The sequence below is a fragment of the Talpa occidentalis genome, unplaced genomic scaffold (assembly GCF_014898055.3).
Source record: "Talpa occidentalis isolate TD23 unplaced genomic scaffold, MPIMG_talOcc4v2.1 talOcc4.8, whole genome shotgun sequence".
Classification (NCBI taxonomy): Eukaryota; Metazoa; Chordata; class Mammalia; order Eulipotyphla; family Talpidae; genus Talpa; species Talpa occidentalis.
In genome coordinates this window covers 10992530-11018068 of record NW_023605194.1, presented here as the reverse complement: position 1 = coordinate 11018068, position 25539 = coordinate 10992530, and the positions used below count along the sequence as shown (strand labels likewise).

The 25539-nt window shown below is 34.2% G+C and overlaps 1 protein-coding gene across 3 annotated transcripts in view; it reads right to left on the bottom strand.

Annotated features, from left to right (window-relative positions):
- Positions 1–1217: 1217 nt before the first annotated feature.
- Positions 1218–25539, bottom strand: part of CCDC186 (coiled-coil domain containing 186) — a 35990-nt gene continuing 11668 nt past the window's right edge. For 2 of the 3 annotated variants that reach the window (XM_054689976.1, XM_037495632.2), the window contains exons 3-16: positions 22395–22521; positions 19051–19179; positions 17081–17293; positions 15757–15876; positions 15246–15350; positions 14699–14797; positions 14448–14534; positions 13464–13606; positions 10771–11026; positions 9975–10164; positions 8538–8618; positions 6927–7137; positions 5637–5856; positions 1218–5036 (exon numbers count right to left, since the gene is read on the bottom strand). In XM_054689976.1, the coding sequence (XP_054545951.1) occupies positions 4953–5036; positions 5637–5856; positions 6927–7137; positions 8538–8618; positions 9975–10164; positions 10771–11026; positions 13464–13606; positions 14448–14534; positions 14699–14797; positions 15246–15350; positions 15757–15876; positions 17081–17293; positions 19051–19179; positions 22395–22521 (2065 nt within the window). In that variant the 3' untranslated portion in view covers positions 1218–4952. Of the gene's footprint in view, positions 5037–5636; positions 5857–6912; positions 7138–8537; positions 8619–9974; positions 10165–10770; positions 11027–13463; positions 13607–14447; positions 14535–14698; positions 14798–15245; positions 15351–15756; positions 15877–17080; positions 17294–19050; positions 19180–22394; positions 22522–25539 lie in introns of those variants that run through there. The other variant, XM_054689977.1, reaches the window with a different exon arrangement.

The window sequence follows — 25539 nt, the reverse complement described above, 5'->3', positions numbered from 1 at the left end:
ATTGGGTTAAGAGCAGGCAGTCTTAAAAAAAAATAAAAAGTGTGGTCTTGGGCCTCCCCGGTGGCGCAGCGGTTGAGCGCTGGGTTGCAAAGCTGCCAGCAGCCTCTGCGGCGCCGGTTCGATCCCCGGCTGCTCCCCGGCCACCGGAGGAGGGTCCCACATGGCGCGCAGACCTCTCCTGCCGCCCGCTGCTCCCCTCAGCAGTGTACTTCGGTCCTTCCCCCTGCTCTGCTCCCCGCTCTGGCTCTGGTGAATTCGCTCACCCTCCCGCGCTTCTGACTGTACCCAGTGCTTGTAAAAACAAATAAATCAATCTTAAAAAAAAAAAAAAAAAAATTGTGGTCTTTGGGCAATCAAAATAAGGCTACAAATTCCTCAGAAATAGAATACATCTTAAATGTATTATTTAGAAAAACAGGAAATCTCTTAAATGCAACTTAGGAATTAATAGCACCTCTCTATAGGGGCAGGAACCTCACGTCTGGTCACGCCGTCGTCAGGATCGTTCAAACAGCATCAGCACTGGTCACCCGGAAACCTCAAGTTGTTGATAGGGAAGAAATGTTATGCGTCCTCTTTCAATTTAATGGGACTGCCAGAAAAACGACTTGGATAGAAGTTCTTTGGAATGGTTTTTCCAATCTTGCCTGTGGGTCACACTGACCAATTAAGAAGCATAAGTCAGTGTCTTTCCCTCACTCTTCCTCAACATATTCCTTTCTCTGGCAAACAAATTCATAGCCTACCGAAAGCAGAAGGAGATGTCAGGAAAGCTTGCTCTATTCTATTCATTCTACCTTTATTCCAAGGATCCTTATCTCAGGGGATTCTTTCCAACGGTAAAATTGTTTGGCACAGGAAGTAAATACATGTTGTGATATAAAAATCTATCACGTGTTAGTTTGATGAAATTAATGCCTTTTCAGTGTCTTATTGAATATGTATATTAAAATCCGATAACTTGGAGAAGTTCCAAACTTTTGGAATTTTCAATTTTGTGGAAAATCTGAATATATCACTAGCTTATTGAAGTCAGTGAGAAATTTTCATGATACCTATAGCATATGCATGTGAAAATTTCTTTTGGAAAAGGCCAAATTTTGTTATCAAAAATTCAGTTACAACCCGACATTCAATTTGACCTGCTCACTATTATTTATTAACTTCTAATGATAACTGATAAAGAAATACGGACATAAATTTCTAGATTGGCCAAAAAAATTCAAGCAGTTTGAGTCCGCCTTCCTAATAGTCTAGAGAATCAGTCTGTGTGGCAAGTGGTGTATGTATTAATAAAATAATCAAGGACACCATTAAAATACAACTTGGTAAACAGGCATTACCTATTTAATAAGTACAATATATACATAGAATTCTGTTAAAAGCTTCATTTTATACAGAAACATATTTACAACATAAACAGTGTAATCAAATTAAAGATTTGCATGATGCACACACATACACATATACACACGAACTTTGGAAGATAAACAAGCTTCATCATTGCAATCAAAATGGACAGTAAAAGGTATTTTAAAAAAGAATTCCATTTCAGAAGAAAAATACATCTTTACTATACAGTTACATTTTTCATTTATTTTCCTGGTGATCGTTTCCATTTAGATACTTTTTCAATTAATTTCTCTCGTTCAACCGTGAAAAACTTCAGGTTTCTAGTGCCACCAACTGGTGTTAAAAATTAATCCTAGTGTCAAAAAAAAGGTGGGGGGAGTTGTTTTTGTTTAAAAAAAGTTATTGAAAAATAGGCTGATGTGTTTAATATTCACTAAGTAAATTAACCACACCGAATAACATGATTTATAAAATATTTTCACCAGGGTGGTGTATATAACATAAATGGCTCATATTTTTTTTCTTCTACCAGTAAATCTTGGTCAAAATTTACATGTAAAAATCTCTAGAAAATATACTGCAAAACAATGCTTAGAAACATGCCTGGCAACATGATTAGATTCATTTTTATGAGCATTAACTACACATTGATAATTTACTACAACGGCAAAAATCCAATGTCATTGTATGGTCTTTGGATTGTTTTCCTTTTTATTAAAGAATAATCGAACATTAAACTGTGACAAAAATCAGGAAATGTGCAGCGCCATCATGAAAACAGCAAGCTGCTCTCAGCAGGCCTGGGCAAGAACGCATTCCCTAAGCTTCACGTCAGAGAGTGTGTTCCAGGCCATACCCCTTTTCCCAGACCAGCTGCAGGGAGTGGATACAGAGGTTCAGACTGGCCCGCTGCCTCCTGGTATATTCACAAGACTATAAGCTCCGTGAGGACAGGAACTCCCTGTCTGGTCTGTTTACCAACATAATCACAATGTTGTATGGTCCGTGGCAATCACAGGTTTTCGATTAATGTGTTTACCAGACAAGTAAGTAGTATGTTGGTAGCCTGGTAAAATTAAGCTTCTAGAGAAATAGCTTTTAATGTTATGCAAATAAAAAGGCTAAAAAGTTCAAATTCACCTTTCTTCCCAAACCCACCATCTTTAATCCTTAAAACTTAATAGGCTAAGGCTAAAGTTTGAAGTGGTATGGGAAAGTGGAGTCACAGTTTAAGTATTCACTTTAAATTTAGAACCTAGTGCATACACAAATATACACACAGAAAAATCATTTCCTATTCAAAGAAACCAAAATATTGCTAACTAACCAACAGCCTTTGAATGTAAACGTGATAATGAACATAAACAGCAAAATTTCCCTCAGATCTCCAGTTTATGCAGACTATTTCCCTTCCCCAGACATCCTGTTCTCTTTCTTTATCAACGCAGTAAGAACAGGAGACCCTCTAAATCCTTATAACAGGAGTTGTGAATCAATACAGAGATCTGAAGTTTGCATATTTTTACACATTATTTTGCTTAGTCCCAACACATACACAAAAAGGATACAAAAGCTACTGAAGAACAAAAGGAAAATGAAGCCTTTTCATCAAAAGTTTTCCAGTTTCTCACATTTATGGGAGACAAAGGTAACAATAAACAAAAATATGGCTTATAGTAGCTCTCTTCTAAAATGGTTCTACCATTAAACTACTCCAAATGAAAGTTAATATTGGAATGTTTCGTTTTGTATGTTATACACATACACAAACACACACACACAGGTACAGATATGGGGCACTATGGATCTGATCACTATCTGGTCTCCATTAATTTTTGTACCTTAGGGAAAAAAATATTGTAGTGTATGAATCTATATCACATAAGAAATCATAAAAATTTAGTTATGTTGGCTACTCTAGTTGTCTTTAGGAGTCTCAATAGTATAGAAACAACTAGGAAATAATTCAGACTTGATTGCACTTACCCTCTCTTACTCTATTTTGATAAATTATTATTGGTAAAAAGAACAAGACAAATTATGGTAAGACTAATACTTTGTACAGCTATTTTAAAAATAAACATTTCTGAACTTTAATATTGGCATCACAAAGTGAAAATAGTGTTTTTGGAAGACAACAGATAACTCAATAAACAGACACAGTAAGACCACACTGAATCTGAGCAATCTAATCCTTACTAATCTTTTTAAATAATGCTAAATCAATTTAAAAAAATGTTATATAACACACATTAATGTTATATACTACCACTATAAGTCAGACTTTTTAGAGCCATACAAATTTTAAAGTCTTTTGGATCCATCACCCCAAAGTTTATTTCTCTTAAGAGGAGGAAAAGAGGATGTAAAAATTCAAAACAAAATGAGCTTTGCTACAGTATCAGCATGTGGGTGATGGTATTCTATTATAAAAATGATATAAATATAAGGAAATGTGAAACACCACATAGAAATTATCAAAGGTAAGAAATTTTAAGAGATGGAAAGAAAATGACATAGAAATACTGATAACATGACTGGCAACACTTAAGTGCACATCTTAAATAAATATTGTAAAAATGCAACAAAATATATAAATTTGACTCTAAAATTCCTTTGGTTACAGAGATGTAATTATTGTGAGTTTTAAATAAATATGCTGAAACACATCATATTTAGGGACATAAGATCACTCTACGATAACAAGTAATTATGTCACTAGGAAACAATGTGTTCAGATGAAATGGTTAACAGCCATATTGGATTTCCTTGGGAACTGATTCTTCACAAATACCATAACATTTATCTTTACACTTAATGCCAATTAAAGTATTTCAGTTTCAAATAATTGATTATTTCTCTGTTCTAAATAACTAATTCTTTTCCTACATTTTAAAATATAACTAAAGTACACAGGAATTTTCTAAATGAGCAAGTTATTTAAAATCATATTTATTTAATTGAAGATTAAAAAACTCAACCATTGACTTGAATCTGAAAAAATGTCCCTAGCACAGGTAAGGAAAGCTGACAGAGGCATACGCTGCCTGACCACTGCTAGTCACAAAGAGTGAGCTTTCCTATTAACTTCCATTCAAACTATAATTAAAAGCTTTAAGTACTACTCTTTGGCATCCCTAAAACAAAAACAAATGTTATGGTGGAGTTGCAAAACAAAAATTTTTATTACTTTAGTTTTGTTCATATTGGAGAAATAGTGTATTACTAAATCATGAACACTGTCTTTTCATGCATGATTTAAAAAGCTGAATCAGTTTTGACATTGTATATTTTAAAGGGAAGAAATATGGTGAAGGGTTCATTCTGAAGCCCTGTGGTAATGTTCAGAACTTTCTGTGACTATGAACAAATTCTGATCCAATGACAGGCTGTCACCATACGGAACCAAATTTCATTAATGTTCACACTCTTGCAGTATACCTAGCAATACATTCCTGTTGTAAAATGATACTTTTTTATACAGACGAAGCAAAATAAATTTTTACTGGCTGACACAGAAAGCAGGAAAAGTTTCCAAAAGTACTGGGCCCGGGCACCTGCTTCTGTGCAGCTTTTGTTTGCTGAATCAGAGCTTTGTGTTAGGGTTTCTTCATCCTCTGTTCTAGCTCATGCTGGTGTTTAATGAGACGTTCTATTTCTGTTCCAAGAGTCTGTAGATTTTCCTTTAACAATTGAAAGAAGGGGAAAAAACAGAACCACTAAATTTAAGTGAAAAGATTGAATTTTTTGCCTAAATTTCAAAATTGACTGATTCATGTTAAACCAGATGCACGGCTGTTTTCAGTGAAGCAACCCCATACACTTCAGAGTTGCACTTAACCTTCTTACTGAAGCTACAGCAAATTTTAGTGCATACACGTATTACTTAAAAACTTTAATTTTTAAATTCATTCTATTAAGGACAAAACAGCACAAAGAGCTGGGACAGATAATAGCTATTTAAAGCTAGACACTAAATGCCTCAGTCTTAAAAAATGTTTCATCAGTCAATTATAACATTAAAGGCCACCCACTCCCACTGCAAAGTAAACAGCTCATCTTAGTCTAGTCAATAGCTAAATTCTTTTTTTTTTTTTTTTGCTCTTATCTTAGCCAGGTAGCTAATAAAAACTATACTTTTCAAAAGAGGAAAAAAATTGTTTAAATCTATTTAAAATGGCTACTTTGCATCACAGGCATAGTCCGTCTACAAGCTAGCTTAAACTATGAAAGGGGCACCAGTTGGATGAATTTATTGGTTGGCAGGTAAGAAATACAAATACCTTCAAAGTAATATTTTTTAGTAATGTATCTTCCAGAACAGCTTGTAACTTTCGGTTGATCTCCAAAGAGAGTTCCAAAGTCAGTCCGCCATCAGCAGGGTGGGAGGTATATAATGAGGCCATGATGCCACCTCGTCTACTTAAATGGACTTTGTTAAAGTCAGATGCCTCTGAAGAAAGTGTGCCTGATTCTTCCCGTAAAATATAACTTTGAATTATTCTACAAAATAAAATGACACAATCAGTTATGTGCTTGCAGAAAAAAACACTGGAATTTACAAGTCAACTAATTACAAGCATACAATAAGCATTAATTTAGTAACAGAACTGTTAATTAAGTTAATGATAGAACTGTATTAGAAAATAAATTTCCTTCGTCAGATGGTTCCTTAATCCCTTTTCTGTTCTAAGATGGTATTTAAAGACATAAACATTGCTTTTCTATTTCTCTCCCTATTACTTTAATCGAAATATTTGAGCAAATTATTGCTCTGATTGCAGTTAATATTTTCTGTTTTCCTGCTACTAAACTTGTGTTTTATTCTTTTTCTTTTAGAAGTCATGGGTAAACGTTTCTCTAAATCTAACATTATTTTAAAATAAAAACTAAAAAGTCAGGGGCAAAGACCTGCACTGGAACAACCCCTCTTACTTGACTGAGTATGGCTCTTGAGAGAGGAATTTGCACAGCACAGGTTCTGAAGTGAGAGTTGGTTTGTATCTCCAGCTCTATGTCTGTCACCTGCAGTGTAAGGGCTGATTCTGGAACTTTTAAGTATTTTAACCTGAACCTCCATTAACTTATCTGCCAAATTAGAGAATGCGGCTTCTTTCCCTGAGTAGTAGTAAGAGATTATAGCTGACGTAATAAGATGTTGGGATTACTGAAATATTAAGCCACAGGCACAGTGGTATAGATATCTAATAAATTACCCTACTGAGTCCTATGCAACAGGGCAAATTATCCAGAACCCAAAATCTTCTTAGAGCCATAGTTATGGAAATAACAAACTACTTAGACACTGTCTTTTTTTAAGTCCAAAGTTATTTTCAAAAAAATTAACATCTATGAAATTCTCTATCATCTTAAAGGAAAGACCTGTGTTTTCTTTCATTCCTATAGTCTCAAAACCTACAACATAACAAGTGATCAATAAAAAACTAGGAACTGAGTAACTTTAATTATTTTTTAAAAGCCAGGATCCTGATATGACTAATTTTGAAAACAGTAACCTTACCATATGAATAATGGGATTTTAAATACAGATTACGTTACCATAATAAACATACTTTGTCTTTTTCCTAATTTCTTCCACCAACTGTTTGATGTGGTCCTCCATAAATTCTATCTTTTCATTTTTCCGGGCATGTGCTTTCTGCAATCTTACTATCCTCTCGATCAACATGGCCTTGTCTACTTCTGGAAAGTTATCTACAGCTACTGATGACCCAGTATTTTCTGGAGATCGATCTTCTGCACTGCTTCGCGCATTAAGGGACCCTGAAGATTAAAAAAATAAGTTTAGATAGTGAGCTTAATTTAGAATCATCTCTAATTGCAACTATTATTTATTCCAGTATCATTTTCAAATATTCAATCTCACAGAGCTAGGCACAGAACACAATCATACCTGGCCTGAGTTCCTGTTTCTTAATGCACTGATGATTACCAAAACAGTCTATTATGTCTCTCAGGAACAGGATGAGGAAATGGCAATAGAGAAATAGGAAACTCAAGGACAAGTTAAAATAACAAGCCTGAAGTGAGACCAAAATTAAACAGAAAGCAAGAACAAGAGTGAGAAAGAGAAGACAGAACACAGCCAGTGGTTAAGTTCTGGAGCCAGGCTCCCTAGGTCCAAATCCTACTCCTCAACTGCAGCTCTGTGACTCTGGCTACTTAAACTTCTGTGCTCTGTAGATTCTGGCTGAGTCATGGAACCACTCTGACTCTTAATTTTCTCATCTGTAAAATGGGAATTACAACACTCAACTCACATGACTGTTGTACAGAGCAAATGATATATTTAAAACATTTGGCGTGGTTCCTGGCATTCTAAAAATAGTAAATGCTTTGATATCTTGCTATCATTTCCACAAAGCTTTTTTTTTTTGGCATGAATTATTTTATTTTTTTATTTAAACATTTTAATTCCTTGGTATTTTTCTTCCTTTGTATTTTTTTTCCATTTTATTTTTATATTCCCCATACAATTGCAACCCCCTTATTTTGACCCCATCCCTCCTTTTCCCGGCCTCCCCCCGACATAGTGTGTCTCTGGTTCACAGTTGTTTATTGATTTTGATTTTTTCTTTCTTATAGTTATTCTTTTTCCTGGTCCGTTATTTAGGTTTTCTAGATTCCTGCTATGAATGAGACCACTGCACAAAGTTATTGATTACTATTTTATAGATTCAGTTTATTTTTGCTTTACACCACAGAGGCATATTTATCATGAGAAAAGTCAAGCAATTAAAAAAATACATATATATATAAAATAAATACATATGTATTCATAACATATACATACATACAGTAACAACTGATATACAATAATCATTTCATTAGTTCTCAAAGAGATAAAATATAAAAATGAAAGAGACAGAAATCATATTATGCCAAATGTCTCTATATGGGTGTATATGTATCTGAATTTTAAAATGGAAGAGGAAGCTGCACAGAATTAAAAAAGGTAGGTAAGAAAAAGAGGGTGACAGATGTTATAGACTCCCATGACATACTTGCATTTAACTGGAAATATTTTTTACAGTTATTACCATTATGTACAACTACCCCCTTTAAATAATTCAAAATTAAAGGATATACCTTTTAAAACAACAACAAAAAATGCTATTTTTTTGGTAATCACTAAGTAGCAACTAAAATCATTAGTATTTTACCTGATGAACTAGAACGACTTCCCATGCTGCTGACTTCTTTATCATAGCTTCCATTCTCAACCTGATCTAATTTTCTTCGTGCTACAGCAAAGAGAAATGGATTATTTGCAACAATTATCATGAACATTTGCCCCCACTATATTTAATTTTAACTGCAAATATCACTTAGGCCCAAATGGCATAAAAATGAGAGAAATTTCTTGAATACAAACTTTAGACAGGAGGGCTACAGGTGCAATCATATAGAAAGTCATGTAGAAATGGACAGGTCAAATACAAAATACATAGAAACATTATGCAACAATTGATTCTGGCAACACTTAGATACACTGAATATACCCATTGAAGTCTAGAAAGATTTAGAAGATCTATAAAGAAATTTCCCCCAACTTCCCTTCAGTTATACCTGTAAAAACCAACTGAATTATTATGGCAAATCTGAATATATCTATGTTAAACTTTTTATTACTATATTTCACCCCATTTTAACACAAATAAAGCAGTGGGGAGTACAGCAGAGAATAAGATGTCAGAATCGTATCTTATTCATCTTTGTATCCAAGCACACAGCACAAACACCTAATGATTTTTAAATGAAACAAATCTGGTTGTTAATTACTGTGTTTGGATAATCTATAAATTTTCTGGGTTTTAGTTTCCCACAAGATGAAAGATTATGTCCCAGTAATCTCTAAGTCAGAGGTCTTCAAGGTAGGTAAAGCTACCCTAGATAGAGCTCAAAAAAATTCACAGATATATAAGAAAATATTTGAACTTCAATATATTTATTTTTTAATTCAAATTTTTTACTGAAGTAACACTGGTTTACACTGTTGTTAGTGTAAACCAACACTAACAGATCCTAGGAAGTATATCATCTCCCGCTCCAGGTACAGTTACTGCAGCACACCCACCACACCAAAGCACCCGCAGTCCTCCACCACGGTCCACTGTGCTCTCTTCCCTCCACTCACCCCAAGCCTCAGTTCTGGGACCAGCTGTCATAGAACTTCAATATAAATTTAATTTACCCTGATCTTTTTAATTACTATTTTTCCTATGTTTCTTAACGTACACAAAATAGGATAATACATGCTTACAATTTACAAATAGATACATCTAAACTGGAGAGGAAAGGCTTAAATATGTTACTAATAGGAATATGTGATCAAAAAAAGTGTAGGCACTATTACTCTAAAGTACCTCCCTTATGCTTAGATTCTATGGTTTGTGAATAAATGCCCTATAGCATGTAAGATGGCTATTCACAGAACTTTGAGAAATTTAGTAATTTGACTTATGAATAATGCATTTATAAAGAGCACATGGGGTTCCACCCAATGTGGCAGAAGCCAATGTAAAACATTTTTTTCTACAATCCCTTAATGACTAAAAATAACAAAATCATTAAGACCTAAGTGTGGAAGGATTTCATACCTTGCTGGAGTTGTTTGGTAAGATCCTTGACACTGGAGGCATGTTTACGTCTTTGAGTGACTAATTCATCTTTTAATTCTTCTACCTGGGTAGTCAAAGCCTTAACTTCTGTTTGGCTACAAGTAAGTTCAGCTCGCAGGGTCTGGACTTCCTCTTTTCGCAGTTCTTCCTCTTTCAACAATTTACTTTCCTAAATATTAATATAAAAAAGCATCAATGTTTATAGCAGATTTAATTAATTTAATGCTCACAATTAAAACTTTAAAAATACAAGTTCCTTGGTAGCAGATCTTTCTATCATCATCACTCCTTGCTAGGTCTGTTTACTGAGCTCCTCAAACTCCTCATGTTGTAATGCAGAGAGCTACATTAGCGGATTTGCCGTTCTATATATGCAAAATCACTTGTGATAGAAGTCTCTGAATTTTTGGACTGAAGTGTCAAATTATTTTCATGATTAAGTTGATACTCTCATAACTTCAAAATATTAAACCATTTTTAAACTATAAAACATACAGATATTTAAAGTATTAAAAAAAAAAAATAAGTAGTAATTCCAGTTAGGATGACAAATAACCTGGGTTTTTCTGTTCAAAAGTGACGTGCTTCTTTATAATCATTTAAGGGAGAATTTTATTGTAAGTTACAATAAGTTGAAGGGAAAAACTGACATTCTCACAGCGTATAAAATACCAGAGTTGGTGAAAAAGAAGAGTTTAAATCAACTACCACTAGGGAAATGTTATTTGTGCCTCTTGCTAAGTGTTTTAAAAATTAAATGTTCATTTATACTTACCAAATTAATATTTGTCTGTTTCATTTGTTCACATTGGCTTTGTAAATGACTTTCACTACAGGAAAGTTTATCAAACTGTGACTGCAAAGAATTGGATTCTGATTGAAGTTGTGCATTCTTACTAGTGAGCTTTTCTGTAAACAGGAGTAGCTCAGATTCTCTTTTCCTACTGCCTTCGATGTCTTTTTGTAGGTCATTAATCAAACAATTAAGACTTTCCATTTCTTCCTTCAAATTTTCAATTTCTTGTTTACCTCTAAAAAACAAAGTTTATATTTAAGAAAAAAAATTAAACTCTTAAAAGACATTAATGGTTTGGGAATCTTCATCGACTGAAATGATTTTAAAAGATACTATTTATTCATTTATCTAAATATTTACGAATGCCCAATATATGATAAGAACTAAAAGCTGGGAATATAAGCGAAAAGACCAGCATGACCCCTGTTTTCAAAGAGCTTGCAGTCAAGGAGGGAAATTATATGAATGTGATAAAACATTTTGATGATGAAAGCACAGAGCAGGTTGCCTAACTTGGTGTAAGTGATGCTGAACTAATACTTAAAGTAGGGGTTAGCAAATTTTGCCTGTAAAAGGACCAGACAGTGAAGAATTTAGGCTTCTGGAGCATACGACTCTGCCACTGTAGTATGAAAGCTGTCACACATATAAAGAAATGAGCATAGCTATGTTCAAAACGTTTTTCTTACAAAAAAGGCCATGGGCTAGATTTGGCTGTGGCCACAGTCTGCTAATCCATGGCCTAAAGGAAAAGCAAGAGTTACTGAGAGAACAAAATATCTAGGATAAGGAGTAAGCAGAATATATGGAAGCTGGAAAAGGAACAGTGAATGACTTTATTGGTACTGAGATGTTCAATACTGATGAAGAAGACCACACGATAGCTCCAGAGCTTGGCACACAGCAGTCAGTCAATCAACGTTTATTAATCAAGTACGGCTAAAACACAGAGTGTAAAAGGAGAAGGCACAGAGAGAGAATGAGGGGAGAGGTCACTAATGATCTTCCAAGTCACATTAGGGCATCTGCACTACTAGGCAATCCTTGGGAAATCACTAAGAGGTTCTGAAATGATTTCCTTTTGGAAAAGATTTTATCTATCTGAAGGAAATGGATTAAAAGGGAATTAAGCAGAGGAACCAGTTTAGCTGTGACAGCTTTCCTGTTAAGGGCTAATGATGGCTAGGATGATGGTAGCAATAGTGGGGACGTAAAAAGAAATTGGACTTGAGAGATATTAAAGAGTTAGCACCAACAATATCTTGTGATTGGTACATGTTTGAGGGGAAGGGTAAGTGTCAAAGCTGATCCCTGGGTCCCTGGGCTGGAAATTCAGGTGGATACTGCATTCATTACTCATCTCAGGAATACCAAAGGAAAAGCCTATTTGTGAGTAGAATAGTTTAATTTGTTCTGGACATGTTAAAGTTTGGGGTGTCTTTGATACTTATGTGTCTGGAGCTCAGTAAAAAGCACTAATGATAATGATTTGAAGATCCTACAGCAAAGTAATGGAAATACTTAGGATCACCAAGGGATTGAATAAAATGAAAGTTTTCAGACAGAAAGAGAAGGCTGCCAAGGAGACTGACAAAAGAGAGGCCAGAAAGTGGGGAAGAATACCAGAGAGCATGATGAAATGAAGCCCAAAGACCAGAGCATGAAAAGGAAAAAAACAGGTTCAATGGTGTTAAAAATAATTAAAATTCAAGTAACGTTGAGACTGAGAAGTGTCTACTGGATTTAAGGATTTACTAGAAATTTTTTAATGAAGAGAGAAATACACCCTCTATTCCTAAAGGAAGTGAAGACATGAAGGAATAATCAAGTCAGACCTTAAGAAGGCAAAAGAACATAGAGAAAATAATTCAAATCAGAATATTTCTTCCACAACAACAGAAAGAAAAGAAAGAAGAATGGTGCAGATACAGGCAAGTTCACAGGACTGACAGCAAGAAGTTGACAGACTATAAGCTGACAGCTCCTATTTTTTTCTGTGAAGGAACAGGAAAGTAAATAGTGAGTGAAGGCCAGAAATGTGAAGAAAGCAGTTAGGTTTGGAATATATGCAAGATGGAAGAGAAGGCTCTTCGGACAGATGGTAAGGCTAGAGGTACACTAATATTCCCAGTGGAGGTTGCTGGCCATGAATTTACAGAAGCTGGATAATGGTGAGGATTTCCTGAGCGTTGTGGATATCAGGAACATAAGAAAAAGAAGTTATTTGGATTTGACTTGAATGCAGGCTCTGCATTCAGATAATGTCATGAGTAGTGTTTAGCTGTATGGTTTCACACAAAGCTAAGAATAATATCAGCTCCTGATTTCAAGCTACATACATACAAAGCTATATAACCTCTTTTTAAAAGAAAAAGTAGTCTGCATAAGTAATAGAATTTGAAAGCTAAGGAACATATTAAAAAAACTAAAACCACTCTGTCTTACAAATTGCTATTTCCAATGTTTAGGGAATATAAACTTTGGTTTTTAGAAGCCAGGATGAGAACTTCAAAGATAATCCAAAAAAAAATCCAAATGAAGACAGGAATGAAATTTTTTTTAATTAGTTAAAGTGTAAAATTATTCTTAAGGTAACAATTGCATTTTAAAATAGAATCGAGGTAAATTTAAAGTCTGTTGGCTGGCACAAACAGATGTTGCTTGTTTTATACCTTTGATGCTGTTCTTGTATCTGATCTGCAATTTTCACTTTGTCCAGTAAGTTCTGAATTTCAGCTTTTTGGCGATTAATAATTTCCTTATATTTTGATAATTCATCTTCTGTTCTTAATCGTTCATCTTCTAGACATTTCACCTATCAAATAATCCAAATCAAGTTAAACTACAAACAATATGTTCTTGTTCTTGATTAACATTTCAGATAATGGTTATTAATGATCTAAGCTGAATTCTGAAGCAATATTAATGTGAAGAAAATATAAGGAGAAGTTAAAAGTCCTGGTGTTTCAGTCTCAGCTTTTCTATGATTTAATCAAGGAAGTTTTATCAGGTCACTTTATTTTTGCTCAATCTTTTTCTTACAGAAGAGAGAATAATCTTTCCCTACTACCCGACAGACTAGTGCAGAGAGCAAATAGAAGCGTACATGAAAAGTACTTTGAAAATTACTTAAGTGATCACAAATTCAAGATGATTTAAGACTTTTTAAAATAAATGCATGAGGACATAACATAGTAAATAGCTATACTTTTCTTACAGTAAAGACTATAAAAAACTGGAAGGATTTAATAATTGTTAGAAATGAAAACTATACATGACTGTGAAACATATCCAGGAGAAATATAAAGAAAGTCTTTTTATTATTTTTTCACACTCAGCTCTAAAGACCAATTCTTTCCAATTAACTGGCTGGTAAGACTGCCTTAGGGCAGCAGACCAAGGGTAAGTCATGGACGATGAAGTTCGTGTGTGGCAAGGTGTGGCACCTTGGGAAGGTGTGACAAACACTCACTGAAGTGGAAGGCATTTTCATTTCGACAAAGGTGATTATGTTGCACAGAACTGGCATTCTACTCCTCAGAGTTCTTTTGTTTTGGAAAATTTCTATGTACATATCTTTTCCCCAACATTTAAAAAATCAGAATTAGTCCAATATATTTACCCTACCGTACAGTCATGACTAAAGATTCAATTACCTTTGTTCTCAGCGTTCGTAGTTCATCCATGCCCTCCTTAAATGTTCTTTTCAGATCTTCCAGTTCCTTTATTTTGGCATGATGCATCTTATTAAAAGTTTAAAAGAAGCCACAATTACTATGTACCAAACTAGATTAAAAATGTATTGCCTGGCACCTTCCAAAGGTCTCAAAAACAGGTGACAATAAGTACTCACTCTCTTCTACATTTATTACACAGTCTAGAGCATATTTAGAACAAAACCACTCACCTCCAGCTGGTCAGATTTTTCTTGCATTTGTTTCTCAAGTTCTCCTTTTGTAACTCTAAGCTTGGCATCAAGCTCATTTGATTTAATTTCTTCTGACTCCTAATGGAAATGCAAAGAAAAAATTATGATTCAATTTTTAAAAGGTTATACTTTGGAAAGTGAAAGGTTTGCAATTAAGTTTACTAACTGTAATATGCGGTTTACACACCTAAATGCGATGTCTGCATTGAAAACCTTCAAATACGGTAATTGTGCATGAATAATAGCAGATTTAAGGTATGAAACTCTTTAAGTGAACATTTCTTTGTAATCTTCATTCTTCTGACAATTTCTAGTGTTTTCATTTGGCTAAACACTACTACTATTACAAGATTTCTATTTAAACTTCAAGTTTTTCTTTAACAAAGGAAATAATCTGAATTTTATTCAACTGTCCTACCAAATCCACTCCATACTTCAAATATAGCAGATCCAAAAATTTAATGAAACAAGAATATACTGATATTTAGCAAATTTGTTACTAATCTACTTGAAAAGTTAAGCATACCTGATATGTTTTTATCATATCCTGACAATTTTTTCGTATCTGATCTGCTTCTTCCTTTGCTTGGGTTAACTTTGTTGTTGTTTCTTTGAGTTTATCTTTGGTTTCCTGTATTGAGATAAAGAAAACAACAAGGCTGAGCACAATGATGTGATAAATGTCATGAACAATGATCAGAGAACAGGGAAAGTTCTTGTTCTAGCACAGCCACTGAAGGGTCAGGTACTGCTCTGGTAATAACAATTTATGTTTCTCACAAAAAAGCTAAAGTGGCCTGTAGAGTTAACTGAGCCATTAAATAAAGCTCGATTTGATAGAGATTTCAGCAAATCACCTGAAGTTACTCATCTAACAAGGCAAGAAGATTAAAGTGTTAAACAGTTCTTTGCACACTCAACGATAAAGCCAATTCTTGGATTTATGGCTGTGGTATCTATTGAAAACTGCCTCATTAACTATTACTGCATTTGTGCTTAACGCTATTCTAATAATTTTCTACTATTACTATACTCACCTTGTGTGAATCCATTTCTACTTTCAATTTGTTTTGTGCCCATTTTACTTTAATGATGTGAGAGTTGATATCTTCCTTTAATTTGTCTATTTCTCTGACGAGTCTAGTAGTTTCACCTTCCTAAAATAATAACATCACTGGTCATAAACCAATAAACCAATTATTTGTGTATCATCACCTCAAAATGATTACTGCGTTAACACTAATTCAGATGCTGGCAGTGTGCTGAAGGACTCCGAGCCATAAAACTTATTTAGAGTTCAAACCACAAGAGAACAGCAAAATCCTAAATCCAATCAACAGACATGAAGATGATTGATACTCCTATATGAACCAACCAGATATGCTGGGAGGACAAGCATACCTGTATGATTCTTCTCAACTAGCAGGCATTAAGATGAAATGCAAATTAAATTGGTTCTGCCAGAATTCCTGAGAACAAGAACAACATTCCTGAACTAAGAGTTAATGAAAAAAAAAAAAAAAAACTAACGTTCATCACCAAGAAATGATAACCCACTGGAAATGAGACCATGCCATTGGGGCAGTTAATAGCAAGCGTTCTGAACTCTCAGTAATTAAACCTCCTTGGAAAGCATCTAAGAATGTTTTTCTACAAGAAAAATGTAAATTCCATTCTATGGTAAGTTTTACTTTAGGATTCTGGTCAAATTATACTTTTCTCGTGACTCAAAAACTTCATATTTGACACACTGTATACCTGTATACATATTTTATCAAAATAAAATCTTCTTTCAAGGCACAAATGCATTCCTTCAAAAATAAACTTTGAACTTTAAATTTTTAAAGAGATTTATCAAGAAGTTATCTAATAGGGCCTCCCCAGTGACATAGCGGTTGAGTGCTGGGTTGCGAAGCTGCCCACAGCCTCTGCAGCACCAATTCCATCCCCGGCCGCTGGGCGGGGGGGTCCCACATGACGCACAGACCTCTCCTGCTGCCCGCTGCTCCCCTCAGCAGTGTGCTTCGACAGTCTGCCTGTTCTGCTCTCTGCTCTGGCTCTGGTGAATTCTCTCACACTCCCCACGCTTCTGACTGTACCCAGTGCTTGTATAAATAAATAAAAATAAATCTTTTTAAAAAAGAGAAGTTATCTAATAAATAATTTATGTGTCAATGCCTAATACTTTCCCAGAAAAAAATTTTTGCAGACAGGTAACAAGATACTGCAATCACTGAAGCATTCTTGTTCTTAGGTAAAATAATAAATATTTTAAGATTAAGAGTAGTTTAATCATATTGTCATGTAATTAAAGAAAAGCAAAGATTACAATTTTAATGAAGATCTATCACCAGGTTATACCTTTGTTTCGTACAGCTGGTGTAAGCGTGCTTTTTCTTGAGAAAGCTGCTTCATTTTGTTGGTGTTTTTCTCAGATTCCTTATTTGCATCTCTCAGTTTTCTCTCAAGTATCTCCTTTTCCTTTCGCAGGTCTAAAGATTCCTTCTCACCTCTTACATACTTCATTACCATTGCCTCTTTTTCCTGACGTGCCTCTTCACATTTCTTATTGGCCTTTGAAAAAAATATTATCTAGCTGAATAAAAAAAATACTTTTTCAAATCAAAATAAGAATAAATCAAAATAAATATTTTCCTATAATTTTACCAATGTATTTTTTGGTTTTTTGCACAGTATTCCAAGGACATGTGTCATGAAATTTTAAAATGAAAGAAAAAATTCAAAAGTTTAACAATACAATAAACAAATTAGTACCACTAGTATTTGCTTTTAACATTTTTTTCCTATTCCTTTTACTCTGGCTGATACAGTTGCTATTTTCTGCGTACTACTCCGAATCCACGTTCTCATTCTGTCCTGTCCTACTCTGTACTCAGGAAAGAAGACTATCAGGGACCCTATCAACAAGTGTCATCCTTGTACTTCCAGCTGGTCAAGTGGAGGCACTAGGCAGAAGATCAAAAGGCAGAGAGTGAGATTTAGAGTCATCACAAGTTGGCTGAAGGTCAGTACTTCTATAAAGTACCTCTCTACACAACTAACCTGTGGGCTGTACTACTTGCTTCCTTTCTTTATTCTTTTAGTCCACCAAATGACAATGGATCATCCAATAGCCCAGGATTCTGCAGTTCCCCTTGCTCAGGTTCCTTAATCCTTGCCCACAATTTAGTAAAAATTAATCTCCTCAAATCACCAGTTACTGATTTCAGCCAGTAACCTGAATATATGGCTGACAATTTTCAAGATCTATAATCTTAGTCACCTAATCTGAGACATGGGGAAACTTCAAGTTGGAAAATTTAACTGGGGAGAGTATGTATGTGTACTTGAACACATGCACCTCATGCTGGGTCTCCAGTTCTAAATTTACCAGGTTTCATGACTCTATTTTTATTTTAAAATATAGTGAGATCAAAGGAGTATTTTTTTTTTAAAGCTCACTAGATGAATCTCTAATTACCTATGTTTGGGTCCACTAAAACCACTAACTTCTTAAGGTCTTATATAATTCCTTTCAATTATTTCTTTGTCTGAAAACTTTCAAGGATGGATTTGAAATATATTAACATTTCAAATGCTAAGGCTCTGCATATTGTAAATAATCACAAAAATAAAGGTTGAGGATCATCTATTTCCTAAAGTTCTTCCAGAAAGCCACCAAAGGTGGAAAGGTAGCTACAAGGTAGAAAGGACAGGATCCATCTCAATGAACTAACTCAACAAGTAGTTAGCCCTTTCGGACTCAATTTGAAGTGAGGACCAACTGTAAGTCAGACATTGCGCTAGGTTTCATGGATACAGAAATGAAGATGACTGAGGTCCAATCCTCAAGAAGCTAAGACAATTATAATACAAAAGTAATGCTTAACATGACCTCTTCTGAAACCTGAAAAAAGTTACCAAAAAAGCAGCACAAGATTTCAATCAAGTATGGGGGAAAAGTCTATGCATATGTACACATAAACAAGCATGATTTATACATGCATATGTGAATTAAGATATAAAACCCAAATATCAATAACTAGCTATGGAACAAGGAACAGAATGGGATGTAAGAGAATAAGGTATAAAGAGGAAGAAATACAGACAGGGGACTTTCACTTTTTATTCTATGTACCCCCTAATTTATTAGTTTTTTGCAGTTAGGCTATATTTTTGTATGGCTATAGCATTTTTTAAAAAAAGATTAATTTTTGTATAAATGAAATCACCTATTCTTAATATACCACCAATGTTCAAAATCATCTGATAGGGTTAGTTTATTTAAATAAATAAGACACCATAGTATAAAGTCAATAACTTGAATATACCTGTTCCATCCGATGAGCCATCTCTTTGTGTAATTGTTGAATTGCATTTTTAGCTGCATTGTCTTGAGCTATTAGCTTATCTTTGGAAGCTTTAACTTCTTTATTAAGTTCGTCTATTCTTGATTCTAACTGTAAAGAAAATTATTCCTATATTATTATTATATTTACAACAAACAGACCACTGATAAATATCAACAATGAAATAAACACAAAAGATGTAGTAAATACACTTCAACCCAGAAATCAAAAGTAATTCCAGCAATGTTTCTAAATCTCAGTAAAATTAAATTAATATAAATCTAAAGCATTCTGATGAAATGTGTAAGTAAGCTCTAGAGCAATAACAAAGGAAATAACTCAAAATACAGTGAAAACATTATAAAATAAATATTACGTATCTACTTAATGTGAAAGAAAGCAGTAGAGGATGAATGGAGAACAAGACAGACATGAAATATAGAAAAAATTGGTAGACATAAATCCAACCGTCAATAACATAAAAATGAGAGTAAATACTCATATCAAAATGTAGAGGCAGACTGGAACAAAAATCTATGAACTTGTAACAACAATTTGAAAGTGAAATTAAGTAAACAATTCCACCTGCAATGACAGTTAAAATAATAAATTATCTAGGAACAAATTTAACAAAAGAAGTACAAAACTTACACTCTGAAAACTACAAAACATTGTTGAAAAAATTAAAAATTAAAATAAATGGAAAGACATTCCATGTCTGTGCATTGGAAGACTTACTATTGTAAAGTGGTAATACTGCCCAAATGAATCTACAGATTCAATGTAATCTCTATCAGAAACTCAGCTGGTCTCATTGCATAAACTGGTAAGCTGGTAAGTAAAACTTATACGGAAATGCAAGGATTTGAAGATAGTCAAACAACCTTGAAAAGAACAAAGTCTGAGAACTCATACTTCCCAATTTCAAAACTTACTATAGAACAACAGTAATCCACACAGTGTGGTATTGGCTTAACAACAGACACAAAGATCAATGAAACAGGACTGAGAGTCTAAATATAAGCCCATATATGAACTGATTTTCAATAAAGATGGCAGGATGTGTCAACAGAGGAAGAAGAGACTTTTCAAATAATTCGTTTTGGACAACTGAATAGTCAGTTACAAAAGAATGAAATTGGTCCTTTAAATCATACCATGTAACAAATTAATTCAAGATGAATCAAAGCCTAAATATGAAAGTCAAATCACAGAACTCTTAGAGAAGAATATAGGGGTAAATTTTCATTATCTCGGATTTGACAACTGAGTGTTGCGTATGACAGCAATAAAAGAAAAAATAAATTGGATACCATGGCAATTTGAAACTTTGTGTTTCAAAGTACACTATTACTAAGCAAGTAAAAACAGAACCCAGAGAATAGGAGAAAATATTTGCAAGTCATATATCTGATGAAGGTTTATTATCTAGAATATAAAAAGAGCTATTACAACTCAACAACATAAAAAAAAATTAATAGGACTTAAAGGGCTATTTCTCTGGAAATATCTATTTAAAATATATAAAAGACATATGTTAAAAGACTTATAATAAAAAACAAACAAGTATGTGAAAAGATGTTCTACTTCATTGGTTGATTTATGATTCATATTAAAAAAACAGGTGAAATATTAAACCAACAATATTGTTTATGTTTATATAATGATGTTTATATAAAACATCATCTCAACATGTAATCAACATGAAAAATTATGAGGTTTTACTTTTTGTATTAATTCCTCAAAATTAAGCATGTAGGGCCTCCCCGGTGGCGCAGCAGTTGAGCGCTGGGTTGCAAAGCTGCCCGCAGCCTCTGCGGTGCCGGTTTGATTCCCGGCTGCTCCCCGGCCACCAGAGGAGGGTCCCACATGGCGCGCAGACCTCTCCTGCCGCCCGCTGCTCCCCTCAGCAGTGTATTTTGGTCCTTCTGCCTGCTCTGCTCCCCGCTCTGGCTCTGGTGAATTCTCTCACCCTCCCGCGCTTCTGACTGTACCCAGTGCATGTATAAACAAAACAAACAAACAAACAAATAAATAAATCATAAATAAATAAAAAAAAAATTAAGCATGTATTTTAGGATTTTTTTTGGTCAATAAAAAGTATTTTTATGTAATTATCAAGACATTACATACTATATTCTTTAGGTAGAATAAATTAAAACCTTTCCACAAAATTATAAAGTTTTAAATGTTTGTGGATTTTTTTAAAGAAGTTTTTACATTAGATTTACAGTATCATTAATTTGGAATAGCCACCTTTTAAGTACTCAGTAGTTGTATGTGGCTAGTGGCTGCCATACTGAATGGTACAGGTCTGGATGTAAGTTAAAATCCTCCTAGACTTGCCAATAAAATATAAATCCAATTTCCTTTTTAAAAAAGGCACAGTGACTAACATACTCAAGAAAGGAACAGTTCTGGTTCCCTCCCATCTTATTCAGTTTAAAGTTTCTGGTCATCAACAGCGACCTGCATGCAAAATTCAGCCCATCATTAAGGCTCCATCATACTTTAAAAAATTCTAAGTTTGGTTTACACATAATGGTCCTAGAGCACATAAAAATTACATACGTAATATTTACTAATACAGTTACCTTCCACTAAGTAATGGTGCACCAAGTATAAGCAAGTGAAACTTATTTTACTATTTCAATTATAGTTTTACCAAATATTTACTATTCTCATTATATAGCTTTCTAAAAGATGAGACCAAAAGAAAGGTTTTTTAAGGCTAGAAAGATTCTAATCCAATTCAAAGAAAAAGCAGCTCAGAAAAAGAGCAGTTCTGCTTTGCTACAAGTCCAAATATTCAGTATTTGTTAACTTAAAAAAAAGACAGGAAAAAATGGAAGTGGAGGAGAGAAGGGAAGGCACAGGGGGAAAAAGGAAAAGGAAAGGAGAGGAGGGAGAGAGAGGGCAGGAGAAGAACAAGTATCAGTTTTTATAGTGTAGTTCACAAATATTCTGAGAATGCAACCATATTAAACTGTAACTTAAAAATATTTTAATGCCCGAAATAAACTTCAAGGTACATATTGTTTCTTCCCTAACTGGAAAAAACAGTGTTTGATTGTCAAATCAATTCTTTTTCAGATTTCTATTTCTATATAGAAGTGACAAACATCATTAAAAAATATAAATTTATATAAAATAACAAGTTACGAGTCCCAATTCATAAGAGAATGCTTTTCATACCCTGCAATCCCCTGCATTTAAAATAAATTTAGATTTAACTGAAAGAACTTCAATTTCTACACAAATTTTCAGAAATGCATTTATTCTATAAACTGAAGTAGTTTTTAAAGATTTTTGTTTTCTCTTATTACCTGTTTAATTGTATTCATATGCTGCTTTTCTGTTTCTGTTCTTTTTTTGAGTTCTTCTCTTAAATTGTCTTTTTCTGAACAAATATCTAAGATGAGTTCCTGATGCTTCTTATTTTCTTTAATTAACCTAAATATAAAAAGGGAAGTATAAGTAAAACATAATTAAAAACGAGTATGTGGAATATAACCTGTTTGCAGGTTAGGCTGCAGATATTTTTGGTTAATAAATGAACACTGCTAAATAATCCTGTTGCAATGACACATTATAGATACTTTACAAAACATTCTCTGGCCTATCAACTTTTCCTGGCTCAAAGTAATATATAACCAGACAAATGAAGATGACCTTGGGCATCTCTTCCTTCCTTCAGCACTTGAACCCATACAGACCAGCGGTTCTCAAGTAGGAGCCATTTTGCTTTTCAAGCAATTATCTGGAGACATTTTGGGGGGCCACAAAGGGCAGGGATTAATACTGGCTTCTTGTGGATGAAGGCCAGAGAAACTGCTGACCATTCTACTAAGAAAAGGAAAGCCCAACCAACAATAATAATCTGCCCCCAAATGTCAACAGTGCTGAGGTTGAGAAATTTTGCTTTAGCTTTTACTAGTTTAATAATATTCTCGTAGCTAGTATATACTCGTAGACAGGACTAGTCAATATAAAATAACAAAAGTGTAACAGAAATTTCACTGACCCCCTAGAAAAAAATAAAACGTTTACAATTATCTGTAAAGTGCTCAGAATTATAAAAAAAGATACCTAGTAAGGCTACAGCTAATATTTTAGGACTATTAATCACAACAGCTATTACTTAACATTGATTGCACAACTACTATTTACTTAATATAGCTTTTACTTAGTTTTAAGTGCATTATTTAATATTCAAGTCTATGAAATTAGGAGGCCTGTGAACTCATGTCTTCTGAACTAAGTAAAAACAACCACAAAACAAACCTGAAGCTTAGAATTTGCTCCAGGTCACACAGTTAGTAAGAAAGATTTGGAACCAAGTCTTAGTCCATAGCCCATACCTTTCCACTTCTTTCACTCAACAGATGCTTACTGGGTACCTATTATACCAATACTGTTCTAGAAATTGAGAATACATCAGAAAACTGTCACAGACCTCCTGCAGCTTACATTCCATGGGAGAAAATGAAAATAAACAAATAATAGAATGTCAGCAGTGACCATGTCCTATTAAGGAAAAGAAAGGAAGGCAAGAAGACAGAGAGAGTGTCAGGAGCGGTGATTTTAGATATGGGAGTCAGGGAAGGCCTCTTGGAGGCACACAGGAATGCCCTGAGGAAGCAAGTCTTGCAGTGTTTGGGGAAGAAAAAATTACAGAATGCAAGCTTATTCAAGCCTTTTTGGCCCAGCATTTTTGACCTGAGATTATTTATATGATTAAGGTGTACACTCAATTTGTTGCACAAAACTACTTGAAACACAAGACAATTTAAAGAGGAAGAAGTGAAGAGCAGCAAGCTCTCAAACTGCTATTATGTCAAATGCACATCATGTATACACATTACTGTTCTTCGGAAGAATTCTTCCTGATACTTTAAAAAAAAAAAAGAGCGAGAAGAAGAATTCTTTGGGACCTTAGACAATGAAATTGATGTTAAAAAGTATAAACAAGGACATCTGGAAAGAGATGCATTCATGAAAATTTAAGCCAAAAGACTTGAAAGGTACTTGTCTTTATAGAAAATTCAGTGATGGCGGAAGAAAATAAAATTAGTTGTTTTAGAGTTAGCCTGAGTCACAAAACATTATAAGCATAACAAAAGACTATAGATTTTAAATGTACTATTTGACATTTTATAAGGCCTTAATCTCCACAAAATAGTATCAGTTTTGTTTCCCTGAATACAGATGAAAAATCTTTGACTCAAAAATCTTTTGTTGGTCGTTTGGCCAACAAAATAGTTTACAAATAGCAGTGGGAGTCTTCCAATGCCAAGCTTCCGACCAGCACACATCCAACTCTACCATGCTGCCACTGACTTCTGACAGGGCAGAGGAAAAAAGAGGAATTCATTTTCCACTGTATTCCTAATATTTTAAGATACATTTAACACTTGTAACTAGTTCATTTCAAATAACCACATTTTAAAAATTGTGGGACTAAAAACTAGATTTCATATTCACTAGCATGTGACATTTACTAGTATGTGACCCTAAACTAACCTCTCTGTGCTTCAGTTATCTTGTTTGTAAAAGGAAAATAACAGTCCACACTACATCAAGTTGCTGTGAGGACTCCATGTGTTAACATATGTAAAGTGCCAGGCACATAATTAACACCATTCTAAGGAAAATGGGGAAAGAAGATAAATAATCTCAAGGGACAGGTTTAAAAGATAGATACATACAGATGGAAAATGAGGAAATCACCCTAAAAAGTAAGAATAGAAATGTTGTTCATTCAAGTATGTTTATTCATTTAACAGCAGTATTCTAGGAAGGATATGAGTAGGAGCAGCACATGTCAGTTTTGGGGTGGCATAAATCAGGACCTTAGAGTCTCAGGAGATACTGGTACTGTCATATTCACAACATGACAGCATTACCCACAATAGTCAATAGGTGGAAGCAACCCAAATGTCCACCGATAGATGAACAAATAAATTGTGGGATACACATGCTACAGGATAATATTCATCTTAGAACATCTAAGTGAAATCAGCCAACCACAAAAAGACAAATGCTGCTTGATTTCATTTATAAGTGATGTCAAGAGTAACCTAACTCTTAGAAAGTAGAATAGCGGTTGCCAGCGGCTGGGAGCAGAGCTTCAGATTTGCCAGATGAAAACGTAATGGGGCCTGGTTACAGAGCAATGCAAATATACTTGACACTATCAAACTATACACTTAAAATCAGAAAAGATGGTCAATTTTATGTTATATGTATTTTCTAACACATAAAATGAAAAAAAAAATTGAAAAGAAGGGCCTTGGATATTATTAAGAGATTCAAGTTCACTGTACAAACCAATGAAGGGTGAGTTGGCTTGGGGAAGACCGAGTCACTGAGTAAGACACTCTGGCAGAATAAAGACTAGAAGCAGCAACGAGATCATTCAAACCAAATTACATACTCAGCAACGTCTGGATTATGATGTTTTCTTCTGTC